This window comes from Brassica oleracea, chromosome C4 (genome assembly GCF_000695525.1).
Source record: "Brassica oleracea var. oleracea cultivar TO1000 chromosome C4, BOL, whole genome shotgun sequence".
Classification (NCBI taxonomy): Eukaryota; Viridiplantae; Streptophyta; class Magnoliopsida; order Brassicales; family Brassicaceae; genus Brassica; species Brassica oleracea.
The window spans coordinates 31,068,808-31,086,520 of NC_027751.1; the positions used below are offsets into that span (position 1 = coordinate 31,068,808).

At 34.7% G+C, this 17,713-nt stretch overlaps 2 protein-coding genes and 1 pseudogene across 2 annotated transcripts; 2 read left to right on the forward strand and 1 right to left on the reverse strand.

Annotated features, from left to right (window-relative positions):
• The first annotated feature begins 963 nt into the window (after nucleotides 1-963).
• On the forward strand, nucleotides 964-2,272 carry LOC106339843. The gene is made up of 3 exons (XM_013778711.1): nucleotides 964-1,698; nucleotides 1,769-1,917; nucleotides 1,993-2,272. The coding sequence occupies exons 1-3, from the start codon at nucleotides 1,131-1,133 to the stop codon at nucleotides 2,251-2,253; spliced, it is 978 nt and encodes a 325-aa protein (XP_013634165.1). The 5' UTR covers nucleotides 964-1,130; the 3' UTR covers nucleotides 2,254-2,272.
• Nucleotides 2,273-2,563: 291 nt separating this feature from the next.
• On the reverse strand, nucleotides 2,564-10,882 carry LOC106342789 (annotated as a pseudogene).
• Nucleotides 10,883-14,657: 3,775 nt separating this feature from the next.
• Nucleotides 14,658-17,668, forward strand: LOC106340346 (probable sucrose-phosphatase 3a). Its single transcript, XM_013779230.1, has 8 exons — nucleotides 14,658-14,785; nucleotides 14,865-15,167; nucleotides 15,740-15,841; nucleotides 15,938-16,132; nucleotides 16,218-16,508; nucleotides 16,653-16,839; nucleotides 17,232-17,278; nucleotides 17,376-17,668. The coding sequence occupies exons 1-8, from the start codon at nucleotides 14,726-14,728 to the stop codon at nucleotides 17,463-17,465; spliced, it is 1,275 nt and encodes a 424-aa protein (XP_013634684.1). The 5' UTR covers nucleotides 14,658-14,725; the 3' UTR covers nucleotides 17,466-17,668.
• Nucleotides 17,669-17,713: the final 45 nt, after the last annotated feature.

Sequence of the window (17,713 nt, forward strand, 5' to 3'; positions counted from 1 at the left end):
AGATGAAGCAAATATCAAAAGGGGAAGCGTAAAGGCGAGTTAAGTAGGGGCAAACACACAAAGTCATTCGCCATGGCCATGACACTTGTTTCTCGTTTGTAAAGCGGATAATGGAATCAAATTCTCTTTCTTTTCTTTTTTTTTTTGACATCGGAATCAAATTATTATTGTCTCCACATTCCTAGTCATATGAATGTATTGACCTCGTTTTTATCATATGATTGTGGATGGTCAAAATTGAGAACCAGACAACTTTCATAAAGCAAACTGAGATAAGTAAAAGCTAATGCATCATGAATAGAAATATTCAATATATAAATAATCAAATTGACAAACATAACTATATAGGCACTGCCACACAAACTAAAAGAACAAAAAAACATACGTGAATTCCAGATATCATATTCATTATCCTGTAAATAAACTAGTGTTGTAAAAATTGGCGACAAAACGATTTTTCTACACTATTTTTTATTTATAAAAATCAGTTTGTGCGGCGCTTAGACACTTGCCTAACCACTAATCCCCTAAGAACATTTAATTACCCTCTAATAATCTTTTGAACATTGAAATAAATACACTATAAACATTATATTAAAAATTAGACATTTTGTTTACTTGGCTAATGACAATGAGAAAAAAACATTATTCTCTCTTTTCATATTAAATGTTGTCGTGAAATAAAATTTTTATTACAAAATAAGTGTTTTACGATTTCAATACAATTTTTATCATTAATTTTTTTTATCTCACATGATTTTTTTTGTTAAAACAATAGAGTTATAATAGTTAAATAAGGACAAAACTGGATATTTAACAAAATTTTAACTAGTTCGAAAAACCTCAAACAATATACTAAATTGTAACACATCTTTTCTAGAATCAATGGTGTCAGTATATTTGTTAAATGCATACATGTAAGAGTGGGCGCAAACCGAATACTTACTTTTTTGTGTATACTTGATACTTGGCTTACCTTGAACGAGTAATGAATTTTTGGACTTGTTCGGTACTTAACTTGTCGAAAGCAAATATTTGTTATTTTGAGTATTTGTCTCTCAGAAAGCTCACTCCATCCCTCATCATCTCCTCTCTCTCAGATTCTACAACTCCTTTCATACGACGAGAAAATGGGAAACTGCCTCCCCAATTCCACTACAAAAACCACGGCTGAGATCTCTCCGGCGACGGCGAAACCTACTTCCGCCGTCACCGTGAAACTATCCGGACCGCCGAACAGTCTCGCAACGTCGTACCTCCGGTTCGCTCTCCTCCACAAGAAAGTAAACCTCCGTTTCGTCCCCTCAGAAGACCAGAAGCCGACAATCCACGTCGGAGCAGAGACGGTATCAGGATCTCAGGAGGTTCTGCTCCGTTACATCGAGGACAAGTTCCCCGAGCCGAGGCTAATGCTCTGGAAGTTCAACCTAGAAGGCTTCGACGAGGCGACGCCGGCGATAGTGAAAGCGATTTGGCTTCAGCACAGGAGCATGCTGTGGCACATCGAGAGGATGGTGAGATGGTCGGAGGATCTGGCGGCACGTGGAGGGAGGAGAGCCGTTGATCCGTCGGTGGGGACGCCGAAGATGGAGATTAGGAAGTTCGCTAAGAGCTATGCGCAGTTGCAGGAGATTATGGTTGAGCATGCTCAGATGGAAGAGAGGATTCTTTTCCCTGTTCTTGAATCTGTTGATCGAGGTAATTAAGAGATTTTAAGGTTTTTTATTTTGATTCACTGTTAAATGTTTTGATTTTTATCTTTTGGTAGGGATGTGTAAAAGTGCGAACGAAGAACATGGGAGAGAGTTACCGATGATGAATGGGATCAAAGAATATATTAAATCGATTGGGGTGATGGACTCTGGGGCCTGTTCTGAGGAGCTCTTTACTCTTGCTTCTCGTTTCAAATCATTACAGGTAACAGAACGGTAACAAATCTTGTGATGAAGTGAGAGCAACCTTGTTTGACGCTTAGGAGGTTGTTTTGAGCAGATGATGTGTAAAGCGCATTTTGAAGAGGAAGAGAAAGATTTGCTACCGATGGTGGAAGCTGCGGAGATGGGGAGAGAGAAGCAGAACAAGTTGATGAATCAAAGCTTGGAGCTTATGAGAGGGACGCACTCTAACGTCTGTGATTTTCTACTCCAAGGTCTCACTCCTCAGGAAGCTATGCAGTATCTCGACATTCTCATGAATTTTGCTGATCCCAACTTTATCTCATCATTTATCTGCCAACAAGACATTGTCGACTGATAGTATGCTCTTTCCCAAATTGTGAAAACTGTTGTGTTTGGTGAAGGGAATTGGGTGTAAATATAGTTAGATTATCCATGAGGCTGCTTAATTAGGGGAAGTGATGACTAACACATGTTACTATTCAACAACGTTAATTTGATTTTAATCCCGTTCATTGCTAAGAGCTGAAACTTATTGATTCAAGAAAACTAGGTCTTGAATCTTGTCTTTTTAAAGAGATTGGTTGTCGGTTATTACCTGTATTACCTGAACACGGACAAAACAAGGCAACACAAAAAGTAGAAGAAAAAGACATAAATTTACTACAAAAGAGCTGAAACAGGAGAGGGAAAAGCTAAGTTGAAAAGCGTATTTACACGATTCAGACACTACAAAACCAAATTTGGCGGCCACAAACATTAGACCGGTCGTATTGGCAAAACTAAACGACTCGATGTCTAATCCATCCTCCAATCTCTCATTTTCTCCCTTTTTAAGTTAAACTAATTTATTCTTTATGACAACAAATGGAGGATGAGAAAAGAGAGTGAATGCAACCTCTTTATCTGTTTGTTTTCCTGAATCGAGCTGAATCAAATATGTATACACATTCCTGGTTTTGGCTATTACCTGTTAAGCTTAGCTAAGAAGTGGCTAAGATTGTACTCTTCTGTGTACTGTGATTGATCCCACAGTTCCTCTAAGTTACCTAGAATTGCCTTTATTCCTTTTCCAGTTCCAGCAGTCTGGTCATTATCCTCTGATCCCTTCTTCAAAGAAGCACCACCCTACAAGAAAGACCCAATTATTGAGGATACCATTCATCTAGAAACTTGCAATCAAAATAAATGTATACCTTTTTCGTAGTTTCAGCTGAAGCAAATAAATCTAGCAACTGATCAGTGTTCATTGTCTTCATACTAGCATTCTCAGCATTGATCACCGTATTGGCAACCGACACTTTGAATCTTTGGAGACTCATCACTTTTTCTTCCAGTGTGCCACGCATTATGAGACGGTGTACGTTCACGACTCTCTTCTGTCCCAATCTATGGGCTCTATCCATCGCCTGCCACATTTTTTGTTCACTTCTAAATCAGTAATCTTCACTATCATAATAATAATAATAATCCACTCAAGTAGTAAATGGAAGAGATGTGAAACTCTTCCTCCTTGCTTACAAGTACAAATCCAAAGAAAAATTTTAAATCATTCTATACCTGATGATCACGCATAGGATTCCAATCATGCTCCATAAATACAATTGTGTCAGCAGAGGTCAGGTTCAACCCAAGTCCACCAACTGAATGAGGAAAACGAAGGTGTTTCAGGTATTTTGATCACAATATCTACTCTAGCTAACAGAAGAATTACAGTGCTAAGTGGAAAAAGCATACCATGTGTTGTCAGGAGCAGAACATCAATTGTGGGATCTGAATTGAAAGCCTTCACAATCTCGAACCTTTTCTCCGGTACAACTGAGCCATCCAGTCTCATATATGTGACGCTGCTTTCAAGAATAAGGCATAAACAGATAAGCAGCATACTGAAGAAGCCAGCTTAAAGGATATTATAAATTAAGATAGGAACATGGGAATCACAACAAACAAGTTAAGCGCACAAATCAACATAAAGGTTTTAAGCGACAAATGGGAGACCACTAATCAATACAGTCCAATAATCGTTGTATAATTAAAAGAGTGTATTTTACAATTTAAACTCGCCTTTTCATGTGGGCTTGAAACAAGTCCCTTTCAATGATGTCCAGCAAAGCCTGCATGAATTAACATGGTTAGATCTTGGACAACCTTGTAAGGAAACAAACATAGCGGGAAAAATGGAAGAAACTAGAGATCCAAGATACGATATGTAATTACTTTGTGCTGTGCAAATATCAGAACTCTGTGTTGGCCTACACTAAGACTGCCATCTGAACTAGATGCATCAGAACCTATTCCACATTCTTCTAAAATTTCCTGAAGAGCAACAAGCTTTGGAGAGTGTTGAACTTTATGAAGCTCAGTGATAATGTCTGAACATCCATTTATCATTGCTGACAAATCAGAAGCTACCGGCTCTGTAACCTTTTCGCCAAGAACAAGAAGCGGATGACTGCAGAGTTTAAGCAGGTACTGCAGTGCCTGGAAAAGTAAAACTCAAAACATAATCAGATCTTCCCGTACTGTAAATGCTATAGGTGAGAGTGAATATGAATGTGGCTGTTTCCTTCAATGCAAAAACAAAACTATACCTGGAAAACGTGTGTGGATGCTTTTGTTGGTGCAACATCCACATTGCCTGAATCTGCTGATCTATCAACTTTTATGATACTAGATATCTCCTGCTTAGCATGTGAACCAGAAAATTGCTCATAAAGCTTCAACTGGACAGGACTAAGGTCGCAGTATCTATCCTGAATGATTTTTTCTGGTAAATCAGAGAGGACTTCCTCTTTCGTACGCCGCAATAAAAATGGCATAACCTACATGATACAAAGATGTTATCAGGAATGATGTTACCATAAGTTCTCAACAAATACAACGGAAAAAAAAAAAGCAACAAAAGATTAACACCACTGGTGTTACACCAGAATCAGGCATTACCTGCTTATGGAGTGCTTCCATCGCAAGGACACCCGCTTCAGCATCCTTCGCAGAGCATTTAGGACCTCTAGCTGCCAGCAACGGTTTTCCATAAGATGCTTGAAACTGCCCAATAAAGAAACACATTTCTCGTTTATGACAATAGAGATTATCCCAAAAGACCCAGAAAATTGGTAATCTGTAACAACATAAAAGCAGGGAATGTGAATAAGCGGTTACTTGTCTCTCTGTCCCGAGAAATCCAGGCATCAAAAAGTCAAAAAGGGACCACAACTCGATGATGTTATTCTACAAAAAAGGAAAATAATATCACACTCAGAATATAAAAGCACGTGTATTAAACTTTCTGGGAAGTCAAGCGCTCCTATGTAACCTGAATTGGCGTTCCACTAAGGATAAGCCGGTGATGGGCCTTCAATTGTTTCACTGCTGAAGTAATTTTAGATTTCGCATTCTTGATAATGTGGCCCTCATCCAGGATACAATAGTTCCATGAGAATTGTGTCAGATAATCAGTATCCTTGCGGACCACATCATAAGATGTGATAATGACATTGTGGTTGCTGAACTGTTCACGGAGAGAAACGCGGTGTTGAGCAGAGCCAGCATACTGCAATACGCTTAGCAGAGAAAGATCGATATACTTCTCAATTTCAAACGCCCAGTGGCCAACTAGTGTTGAAGGGCAAACAATTATAGATGGAAAAACATCTGGTCTCTCAGAGAAACCATAGCAGCTGCTGCCGGTATAATGTAATGTAATGTCTGTTCTCTCAGAGAAACAATAGCAGCTGCTGCCGGTATAAGAGCATCAGCGGCAACCGCTCGCACATCGCCATCAGAATCCTCCAACCCTGCTTTACAAGCCGGAAGAATATGGACAAGCAAATCTTGGAGCATTTCCTGCAGAAAAAAAAAGATAATCAGGGGCAATAAAAGCTAATGCTGGACATGCATATCTAGAAACAAACACCTTAGGCTATTAAAAAATACTATCCATATCATGATAGAAAAGATAAAAGTCATCCGGACATGGAAATGGCAAAACAAGACTGTAAACCTGTCCTTTTTCAGTTTTCCAAAACATGTGTTAACTAAGTAAAATTAGCTCCCATATGCCGGAGTTTTACCTGTCGTACAGCAACTAAGTACTTGATGCCCAAAAGACTTCCATGACGAATTTCCCATTCAGGCCGGCGCTACATAAATATAAATGATAAATATTACCAAACAGACTATAAAATTTATAGAAACTGCAACGAATTTCTTAGTTCTGAGTGAGATAAAAAAAAAGAAGTGATTTTACATTTACCTGCATCTGAAGCAAGATATTTAATGTCTCATAAATCAACGAGGGACTCATGTATTTGAAGGTAGCACCAACTGCTTGGGCACAAGCTTCCCGCACAGGAGCAACTACCTGATCAGAAATATAATCCCCAAAACTGCAACAGAGAGAAAGATAAGAAAGAACCAATTTAGAAATGCCCAAAATCTCAGTCACAATGGGAAGGTTAATATATAATCATGCTACCATAGATGCTACGAAGCACGAAAACTAAAACTGGAAAAGAAAATATATGATAAAGTACCAAAGGTTTATTCAAAAAAATAAATAAATAAATAAAGTACCAAAGCTTACCGGTCAAGTGAAAGTACACATAAGAAACGAATGGTGCAATCCTGGAGAAATTCAAAATTTTTGATCCAAGAACGCCTAGCTTGTTTAACCAAGTCCAATACTTCAATATTTTCTTCCTGATGCTTATTAGGTAAAACAGGTTCCTCAACAAAACTCTTATCTTCCAAGTGATTGCTAACCTCTGCCACATGATTTCTATCAGACTGACATGATGAGCCATCAACAGAAGATTTAGGTTCCACTTTTATAGAACTAGAGTCAATTTGACCATTGACCTCCACTGGTGGCACTAAAAACTCAACATCTTCATCTTTAACATTAATGTCAAAGTCACTCCCCATAGCTTCCAAAACTGTGTTATCAATAAATGATTTTGATGGATCCTCAATCTTAGGTCTTTTCCGAAGTGGCTCCAGATCATCTACTGAAAACTGCATATTCAAGTCGATTTCTTTCTCTTGTGTTACTTTATTCAAGACTTCTTTCAACTCAAACCCATTATCCGAGCTAAACTCAGCTGTTGACACTCCAGCAGAACCACCATGAAGCATTAATATTTCTCTCAGAGCCATCACACTGCCATGACGGATCTCCCATGCTGAGCATATTATCAGATTATAAGTCACCTTTATTCGGATTCAAAGATGAAGTAATATGCATACGGCACAAGTACATGAACCTTACCAGGATCAAACATGTCAAGAATAAGTTGCTCAACAAAATTGTGGAAAGGCCATCTTCCATCCACATCAGGCTCGATGATATCATCTTCGTTACCAATGTTTGCCTAAGAATTTTCCAGTAGCATTACAGAAGAAACAAAACAGAATGAGAAATGGTCTGCTGAAAACAAGAAGTGTCTAGAATACTAATAAGGAATACTCACGCAGCTTGACGTTTATTGCTAAAACAAAGTATGACAACTGCGATTTTATTTTCAAGTGAAGTTTGTGCTTATGTGTAGTGGACCATACATTTGTAAGAGATTAGACACCAAAGAGAATGGAATCCAAGGATACCATATCAGTGAACTACTAAGACTTCAAGATGGTCGTATGTTCAATACTAATGTTCTACAACTCAAATTATACAAGTTGCTTATCCGTCATCACAAGTATGCATTATATAAATACCTTGTTAGAGTCCAATGAGTCAGACAAAGTTCTTGTTGAGGTTGGGGCATGCCAGGATGACATCTCAACATCTGCTCCTTCGCCGTTACCTTTCGCTTGATCTTTTGAGCTTATTTTTGCTTTACGTTTCAGTAGATTCAATTCCCTTGCGCTTGGCCTCCTAGGATTGACACGTGGAACCATTCTTGAAACATATTGTTGAATGTGATGTGGAGAATAGATTGCGTATAATCTGTTTCCAATCCCATTCGCATGAACATTGGGCTTCTGCTCAATAAGATCCTCATCTCCAATCATTTCATTGACATCCATAAATTGCTCACACATGTCCAAACCTGTCCCATATACCGGCAGAAGTCTGCTCAGATGCATCAGTCAAGTAAAACAAAAGATTTAGTGCATAAGAGTCAACTTTACAAAAAATGAGAAGAACCAATGGTAATGATGTAAGATTTAAAGAATGTGCTTGGGCTGGTTTTCAAATTTCAAGAGATATATACATATATACTAGCCTAGTATACCAGAATTCATGAAATTGGATACTTCATAACACTTTCCCCATGGTTGTTGATTAAAAGAAAGAGGACAAGCGCAAGGAATTACTAGCCTAGACGTCGTCGGAGATTCTTTTTCTGACGAGCCACTCGATCCCTTGGATTCTTGGAATTGTCATTCAAAACGTCATACTCCTGCAACAAAAAGAGTTTCTCCATAAACAGCTAATAGTTTGGCTATATATGATGAGTTCATGCTTGTTTGTGACAAAGGAACAGCGACATATTTAAAAAACAGAAATGTGTGAGGAGAAAAAAGGTAAGCTATCATGTAGCATCAAGTGATTGTGTTGGAAAAGCACTTAGGTTTAGCTACAAACAGAGTAACAGAACTTCTTAAGGCAAAATAATGATACTAAACAGAAAAGAAAATCCAACAGAGTGCAGCTGAAAAGGGATATTTTGGTGAAACGTACAATTCAATCCTGCTAAGGAGTGATCCTCAATAAAAAAAAAAGCTAAGAAGTAAGAGTAGCGACTAACCAACATGTTTTCTTACGATGCCGAGAGAGTTAATTAAACCTAAAACACTTTTAAGAATCTAACCAGATTACCATCAAACTTTATGTTATTTCGGTGGCTTACTTATTCCAAACAATTTATGACTGCCAGAAAGATAATTTCCACAAAGACCTTTGCCTAGTCCTAAAGACAAGACATCAGTGAAGCAATTACACAAAATATAAATCACCTGCAATTATACAGACTGATCATAGACGAGTAAACAATAGTAAATGATAAAATTACCTGTCCACCAGATGCCAATAAAGCGCCAAACTCTAAAACCTTATTCATCTCGAAGCTGTTAGCACATGCCAAAAGTTAGAGATTAATATGACGAAGACATCAAAATACATATGTATTGGGTAACTGATCTATTTATAACCTTCTGAAGGGAGCATTTGCTTGAAGTTTGGACTGTAGATTTCCCGAAGCCACCACTTCATCAACATTACCAGATAACCCAGCCTCACCCAATTTTGTTCCCAAAGAATTTAAGAGTTCACTCAATGAAATATGCTTGACATTCAGAACAATGGCACCAATAGCATGAGCAGCAGCAACCCTTGTATCCCACTTTTTACTACGGAGGTAATGCAAAACCTAATTTCCGGAAAAATAGAGTTATGCCAAATGTACAAATAGGAAAATCCAGTGTAAAGAAGAACTTGGCAGTTAAAAAAGAAGTAAAACAAAACCATAATGCCAAGACGGAATATTATGAGATATATGAAGTAATACCTAATATAATGCAGAAGAAACTAGGTCTCAAGAAAACAAAACCTAGCCTGAGTACAAATATTATTTAATTCATTAGACAATATGTCCAAACAAAGCTTGAGCTTCAATCTACTAACAGAAACTCTAGTACAAGTTAAACCCTGAAATAGGAAGGTGGTCACCCTACTTAAGATTTCAATGTATAAATCCCATCGAACTGCTCCAACATTCTTTAGGAGCAGTATGGGGTAAACAAATTGTATGATGGGCATGCTCAAACAATGCTGAGCCTAATAAAGACGTATCATAACTAAGTGTCAAACATTAGAAGGAGCTCCTAGAGATCATAGTTGTGTATATAGATAGCACTATGCAGCACCTTTCTCCAGCCGTGCACAAACTTGTGATAGACATTGGACAACCAGATAACACATCAAATGAAAGCTTTATATCCACCACTAAATTGGAGATTTACAAATGCAGGATATGACATATATTAGCTCCGTATGTCACAACTAATCTGGATCAACGACTCCACTGAGCAGAATATTAGGTCTACAAAAAAAAAAAAACTACTTGCAAAGAGAAGGGCATAACAAACATAGCTAACTTCCAGACACTGTCAATTATTTTTCCAAGAGTATATAACAATCAACCAAAGCCCTATATCTCTGTAATCAGATGCCCTAACCATACAAAAGTAACCCCAAATCTTTTATACTAGGTAACCCAGTATCCTTCCTTATGCATGAAGATAATCAATTCAGTAACGAAATCGTATCCTATTAATAATCGAAAATAAAGAAAACTCTATACCTTTCTCAAAAGAGAGCTCAAGTCCTGAGGATGAGACTTTGCAATGTCTCCGATCTGCCTGGCTGCAGTAAGCCGAGTAGTTTGTGTTGAACCAGCTAAGAAGATAATAATAATCAAGGACAACACGTACCACCCAAACGAAAGCAATAAACGAGAAGATTGTTAACAAAGGAATGAATGAAGGATACTGTCCAACAATGTAAGGAGACGACTGAGACGCGAAGATTGTTGATGATGTGCCATGATGGCCACAGTGAAGACGAAGACGAAGACGATGATGACAACAAGAGTGAAGATCCTCTTGGCTTCACTTCCACATCCAAGCTCATCCAATCACTTTGCGATAACTAACCCTACAACACACTACCTATAAATCAATCACGCAAATCGAATCAGCAATTCCGAAATTGAATATCGAAAGCTTTTTTTTTATAGTAATTCGATTTGCTCGGGAGGGGATGGCCGTTTCTCATCGTCATCCTCGTGATTTTCTAGGGAAAATTCGAGGAAGAAAGGAAAGGAAAGGAAACAAATTAGGGTTAGTGTTGTTACCTGGTTAGGCTGCGAGGTATTCAAGAGCAGAGAATGCTTCTGCTGATGATATATAGTGCTGGTTGGTTCCTTCTTCCTCTTCCACCTCATTTCTTTTAGCACCCCGAACCAGAAAGAAATTTGGAAAATAAAATAAACATAATTAAAAAACAAATCGGAGAAAACACGTTCCTTTTTCGTCCGTTGGGAATTAAACCGTTTTTCTCGTAACTATGCCAAAAATAGAAGTTATATCGTTTCTTTTTTATATGTGATTTTTTAATTTAGACCATCGTATAAAAAATTTATTAAATGTAATTTATTAAACTAATAATATATAAAAAATTTGAATTACTTTAATCATAATATTTTTTTGATATCTTTTCATTTTCATTTTAAATATAAATATCCATAATATTAAAATAGAAATCATGATTTCTTTTATGTGTGATATTTTATTTTGGACTATCTACTAGAATTGATCACATTTAAGTTTCCCTATCAATAATTATGTTATTATTAATAGTATCTTAGAGGGGTGTATTCAACTGAGATTTTTAGGTGATTTGTGTTAAAATGACAAATCCACTATTATTGAAAAGTGAATTTTAAAAATTCATTTAAAATCCACTGTTATTGAACTTGACATTTTATAAAGTACTCTGAAATCCACTATTATTGAAAATATTTTAAGTTGTGGAATTTTAAAGTTTTCAGGTGATTTAAGGGGGGGTGTATTCAATTGAGAGTTTTAGGTGATTTGTGTCAAAATGACAAATCCACTTTTATTGAAACATGAATTTTAAAAACTCATTTAAAATCCAGTGTTATTGAACTTAACATTTTATTAAGTACTCTGAAATCTACTGGTATTGAAAATATTTTAAATTGTAGAGTTTTCAAGTTTTCAAGTGATTTTAGAGTGTTTGGATGGAGTTTCTTAGTTAAAAAAAATAAAACTCAAATCCCATGGTTTTAGGTGATATTCTAGAGTGGTTTAACAAAAATCATTTTATTCTCTGCAATTCCTTAAAATCATCTAAAACCTAATTAAAAGTCAAATCACCTCAAATTTTAGATTGAATACATCCCCGTAAGAATGTTTGAGTGGAGTTTCTTAGTTAAAAAAAATTTAAACTCAAATCTCATAGTTTTAGGTGATATTCTAGAGTGGTTTAACAAAAATCATTTTATTCTCTGCAATTCTTTAAAATCATCTAAAACCTCGTTATAAATTATATCACCTCAAATTTTAGATTGAATACACTCCCCTTAATGTTCACATCAATATATTGAAACATCACAAAACGTCACAATTTTTACTCTTCCTTAAAACACGTTTAACTAACCTAAACCGTCTATGAATGCTACTGTCAAAACCCAAACCTCTCTGCAACTTTAACATCGACTCAGACACAAGTGATTCACGTTTGTTTCATAATGTATCTCCAAACGAAGCATGAAAGGAGTTGCTGCTACGTACGTAAACGCACAGTCACATATGCCGATCAAAAGTAACAGAAATCAATTGACCACCATAATATTACGCTAGCAAGTGCTTTTGTATGAGAATTAACACACAACAATCTAGCCATAAATTTCTAATTGACAATCGAATAAGCTTATATTGTTTTTAGCCTTGAATATGTGCACTTGAACGTGTTTCTTTCATTAACCATTACGTTATTTGATTGTTAGTCTTGAACAAGAACATTTGTTAACAATTTTATTACTTAATAACCTAAACACAGTGAGCATTTAGAGAAGATGAACATGGTACAACTATAAATTTAAATATTAAAATCTGATATAAAATAATTAATGTAAATAAATATAACATATATATTTGATAAAAAAATATTGTTCACTTAATATGTGTTTATTCATTAAACTAAAACAACTTTTGTCATACATATAAAAATTGAATAAAATTATATGCCAAGAATATCGTGACTACAACCATAATTTAAAACTATTTTCTTTGAACATACTGTAGATCCTAAGTCTATAGGTGATTTTCTTCTTTTTCTTCTTCTATGTGTTTTAGTAACATACTAGATTCTTATCCAAATGGCCGATATATTTTTTGTTTAAATTTTTTTATTAGAAATTTAATTTCATATATATGTTTTTTTGTAATCATATTTTTGTTTTTCTAATAATCATATTTGTGTTTTTCTATGTAATCATATTTGTGTATAATATTTTTTAAAAAGTTATTTGCAAGAAGTATTGATAATTGTATTGAATTTGTGATGTTGCATAACTATACACTTGTGTTATAGCCATTTCATGCATTAATTTTGAATTTTATTTCTAAACAGTTATATATATATATATATATTTTTTTTTTTTATATAAAATTAACAAAGTATAGTTACAATTTTTTTTAGTAATCAAATAGTAATTAAATATTTGTAATTATATATTTTCCATTAAATTTTCATCATTTGATTTTATATATAATGATTTATAAAATGATACATATAATAATTTGTCATGCAATTAAAAGTAGGTTTGTAATGTTTGACCCAATATAAATGAAAAGCCTACTTTAATTGTTAAAAACCAGTCCTAGTTATTTAAAAATCGTGAAGCCTAATTGGTAAACAAAACCTAGAAAATAAAATCTAAGTTTAACCATTAAATATGTCGATTGAAGTATTATAGTAAAGGCGGTTTCGATGCAATCCCAGATTTTTTCTCGTCGTTATTTAATGTTAGTTTTTGTTTGATTATCCCGATTATTATGCAGTTGAAGTGTTGGTTACACCCACAATATATAATTTTTTTAATATATAATTTGATGTAGTTAGTATTTTTTTAAGTATAAATTGTTAAAAAAATTATATGGACTAAACTTTTATCAACCGGGCATGTTCCTGTTTAAATATAACTAGATCTTGATCCGCACAATCGTGCGGGTGATTATTTTATTTTTACACACATAATTATTTGTTTTACATGATTAATTGTAATATTTACCATATTACTGATTGTTTAATATAACATTTTAATACACAACAATTTTATAGTTCACATGCAATAATTTAATTTATTTATTTTAAATTTTTCATATTTTAAATCATGTGATACGAAATTCTAAATTGAAAAATTTTACTAGTGAAAGATCAAAAAAATTATTGTAAAAAATTATATTAAATTAATATCGCAGATTAATACAAAAATGTACATGTGTTTAGTTATAATTAGAAAATTAGTTAGATATTTTAAAATTTTGTTTTAGTTAAAATAAAAATAAATTTAATTTTAAAATAAACACGACATTAACTAAATATTTAAAAGTTTTGTTTAAGTGAAAAACGAATATACATTTATGTTAAACAAACACGAAATTACTTAAATATTTAAAAGGTTTATTTTAATAGAAAATGATATATATATATATATATATATTTATATTGTAAATAAAAAGATATAAAAAGATTTTACTCAGATATAATTTTAGAGTAAATATAGGAATATCTATTTGATTTGTTTGTCTTAGAATAATTCAAATAATTTAAATATTTATACAAAAATTAATTTTAACAACTTTCTAAGGGGTGGTCCAAATTAAAAAATCACACATGAATTAAGTCATGACTTATCTTTTAATAGAATAGATAGATAATCTGTTTTTTACTAAAAATCCACTGTCAAAGAAAAAGGCATAGTAAAAATATATTTCATCTTTGTTTCAGTAATTCCTCTAGTGACAACCATTTGGGACCCTAATCTTCTGAATATAATTTTTTTTTGAATATAATTATAGTCTTCTGAATATAATTAAAAACAACAACTTATGACTAAACGTATAAAAATCAACTCTTGTTTATATATCATCAGCAATGTTTTTTAATATAGTTTTTTAGAAAACCTGTCGCTGTATATAAATGAAGTCTTGTTACATTAAGTCAAAATCCCATTGAAGTGTTCTAAGGGAAGAAGCAAAGAACAGAGCAAAACATCTCAAGCTTGTGAAAAACGATGGATAGGCTTGATGGACCACCACGTCTCATACTAGTTGCTGATCTCGACTGCACGTTGGTATGTTCCTGATTCGTCTGACGATACTTCTGGTTTCAATAATCTTTTTTAGAATCAGATATATGCCTCAAATGCTTAGGTTGATCACGATGATCCTGAAAACACACATCTCCTTAGATTCAACGCGCTATGGGAAGCTCACTATCGCCATGACTCATTGCTTGTTTACTCCACCGGAAGGTCTATGCTTTCTTACTTGAATCTAGGGAAGAAGAAACCGTTGTTGACTCCGGACATCGCCATAACTTCAGTCGGTTCTGAGATAGCATACTGTGGCGAGTTGGTAGTGTTTGATGATGTTTGGGTGGCTCGTTTGAGTGAAATGTGGAACAGAGACATTGTCGTCGAGGAAACTTCTAAGTTCCCTCAACTTGAGCCGCAGGTATATACTACAATGTGTTGCCGTGTGAGTATTTGATATCAATAGTCCTTGCTGCGTTGACTTTTACTTTCTGTTTAAGGTGAAGAGAAGCATCTCTTTAACATTACAATGTGTTTGGTATGTTGCCAAAGATAGTTGTGTAGAAGCATTAACATGGCCAGTTTTGCGCACATCCGAATGAAATATTCACGTTGGTCCCCAGATACTAAAGAATTATTTTACATAGTCGCTTAGTCGCCAAATTTTTTAAAAGAATTTATAAAATTAACCTTAAAATGTTATGGCCTTCTAAATTTTAGATCAGGCCATGAGCATTAACCAATTTTGTAAGGATATCTTATATAGTTTAGATAGTTGTTATGGTCTCTATATTATCTAAGGGTTTATGCATTGGAATAAAGGCATATATATAGATGAAGCTGATTGTGGTGTAGTCCACCAAACATATATGGAAAGTTCCTATTTTAGTATATAACGTTAGATCTTGATGCCAGCTTCAGAGTTTTGCTTTGCTCTTTGGACACCCTGATTTGAATTGCTATGTTGTATCTCTTGCTGAATCTGTTTTATAGCCAGAGAGGAGTCAAGAGCAGCACAAGGTGAGTTTTTATGTGGAAAGAGAACATGCTGTGGAAATAATGAAGGTTCTCCCAGGAATATTAATGGAGCGTGGGGTGAGACTTTTCTTTGTACCTCTCATGTGAATTTTAATGGTTATTCTTGTCATAGATTGTTCCTTTTGGTGCCGATGACGGTGATATTCTGTGTAGGTTGATGTGAAGATGGTTTATAGCAACGACTACGCTTTCGATGTTTTACCAGGAAAATCTGGCAAAGGAGGGGGTCTGACTTATCTACTTGAAAAGTTGGAGAATGAAGGGAAGCAGTCTTCTAACATACTTGTTTGTGGGGACTCTGGAAACGATGCTGAGCTTTTCAATATTTCTCAAGCATATGGTGTAATGGTTAGTTTCCTACTATTTTATTTTTTTTAAGTTGGAACATACTTGGTTGCGCTCTTGTAGTTGTGATGAAGTTTTACTGTTTAAGGTTAGTAACTCGCACAAAGAACTATTGCAATGGCATGAAGAAAATGCAAAGGACAACCCAAATATAATCCTTGCGTCCGAGAGATGTGCAGCTGGAATCATAGAAGCCTTACAAAGGTTTAATTTGGGACCAAGCTTCTCTCCAAGAGATGTTTTGGATGCTGAACATTTCCAAGAGGAAGTTTTGGATCCTGCTCATGAGGTGGTTCAGTTTTATTTATTTTACGAGAAATGGCGTTCTGGAGAGGTGGACAAGTCTGACAAGTATTTGCAGAACTTAAAATCACTCTCTGTAAGATTGCTTCCTTTTTGCTTCTTAGAAAATGCTTCAACAATGTATTCATTTCAACAGTTCAAGTATTCAAATCAATAATATGAAGATGTTCCCCTATTGTACATTAATTGGCTTAGTTGTTGTGCTTTTCCAATGTTTCAGAGTCCACTTGGTATATTTGTACATCCATCTGGAGTGGAGAAACCGATACATGAATGGATAGATGATTTAAAAACTTTACATGGGGAAGGGAAGGAGAAGCAGTTTCACATTTGGTTGGATAGAGTTTTGTTTTCTCATATCAGCTCAGACACATGGATTGTAAAATTTGACAAGCATGAGTTATCTGGTAAGAAGTATAGTTACCATTTCAATTATATCATTTATAACATAGGAACAATCCTTTGAGCCAAGTATATTTTAAACCTTTATCTTGTTTGCTGTACCAAAATTACCAATCACCATTATCATATTATATTCATTTTCTTCTTTTGTTTATGTCATGCTTCATAGATTTTCTATGTGCCTACTATGAGGGAGGAAATGATTTAGCAGACACTACGGTCATCTAAACTGTTTTTGATGTGTTTATTACAAGTCAAATAGCACAAAGAGATTTCTAGGAATGTGTTAAGGATATGTTTGATCTTTGTTTCTTGAAGATGGTAGAAAATATGTTGTTTTGGGAGTTTGCCTCCATGTTCTAATGTTTTGGTCTTATTTGTTTTTTATTGTATTCAGAGGGAAAAGTCCGGTCTTGTTCTACAAGAGTGTTATTGAGTTGTCAGGTAAACTTTATTCATGGTCCTTTTCAAGTTTTCAAACGAATTAGTTGACTTAAACAATATTGAAAAAAATCTGAAAATGGGGTTTAAACTGAGAAAGGAGGAAAAGCAAAAGCTGGCGTGGATGCACATCCACCAATCATGGTTAGCTGGTTTCTGTTCAGATGATCAAGAAACATGGATTTTCTGAATCTGTACCGTGACATTAAGATGATACCTGTTTGGGACAGGAGCTAACCAAAAGAGCATAGTGTTTTGTGTTTTACACATCTTGAAAAGTATTAAATAAGGAAAGATTGTGCCTGAATTGGTCTGTCTTTGGATCACATTTGGTTTGTTTAGGACCCCTTAGGTCTCTACAACAAAACCTTTTCTTTGTTTTATGTATCTGATAACTCTTGGTTTGCTCCTACAAGGATTGTTTTGTACTATAGCAGT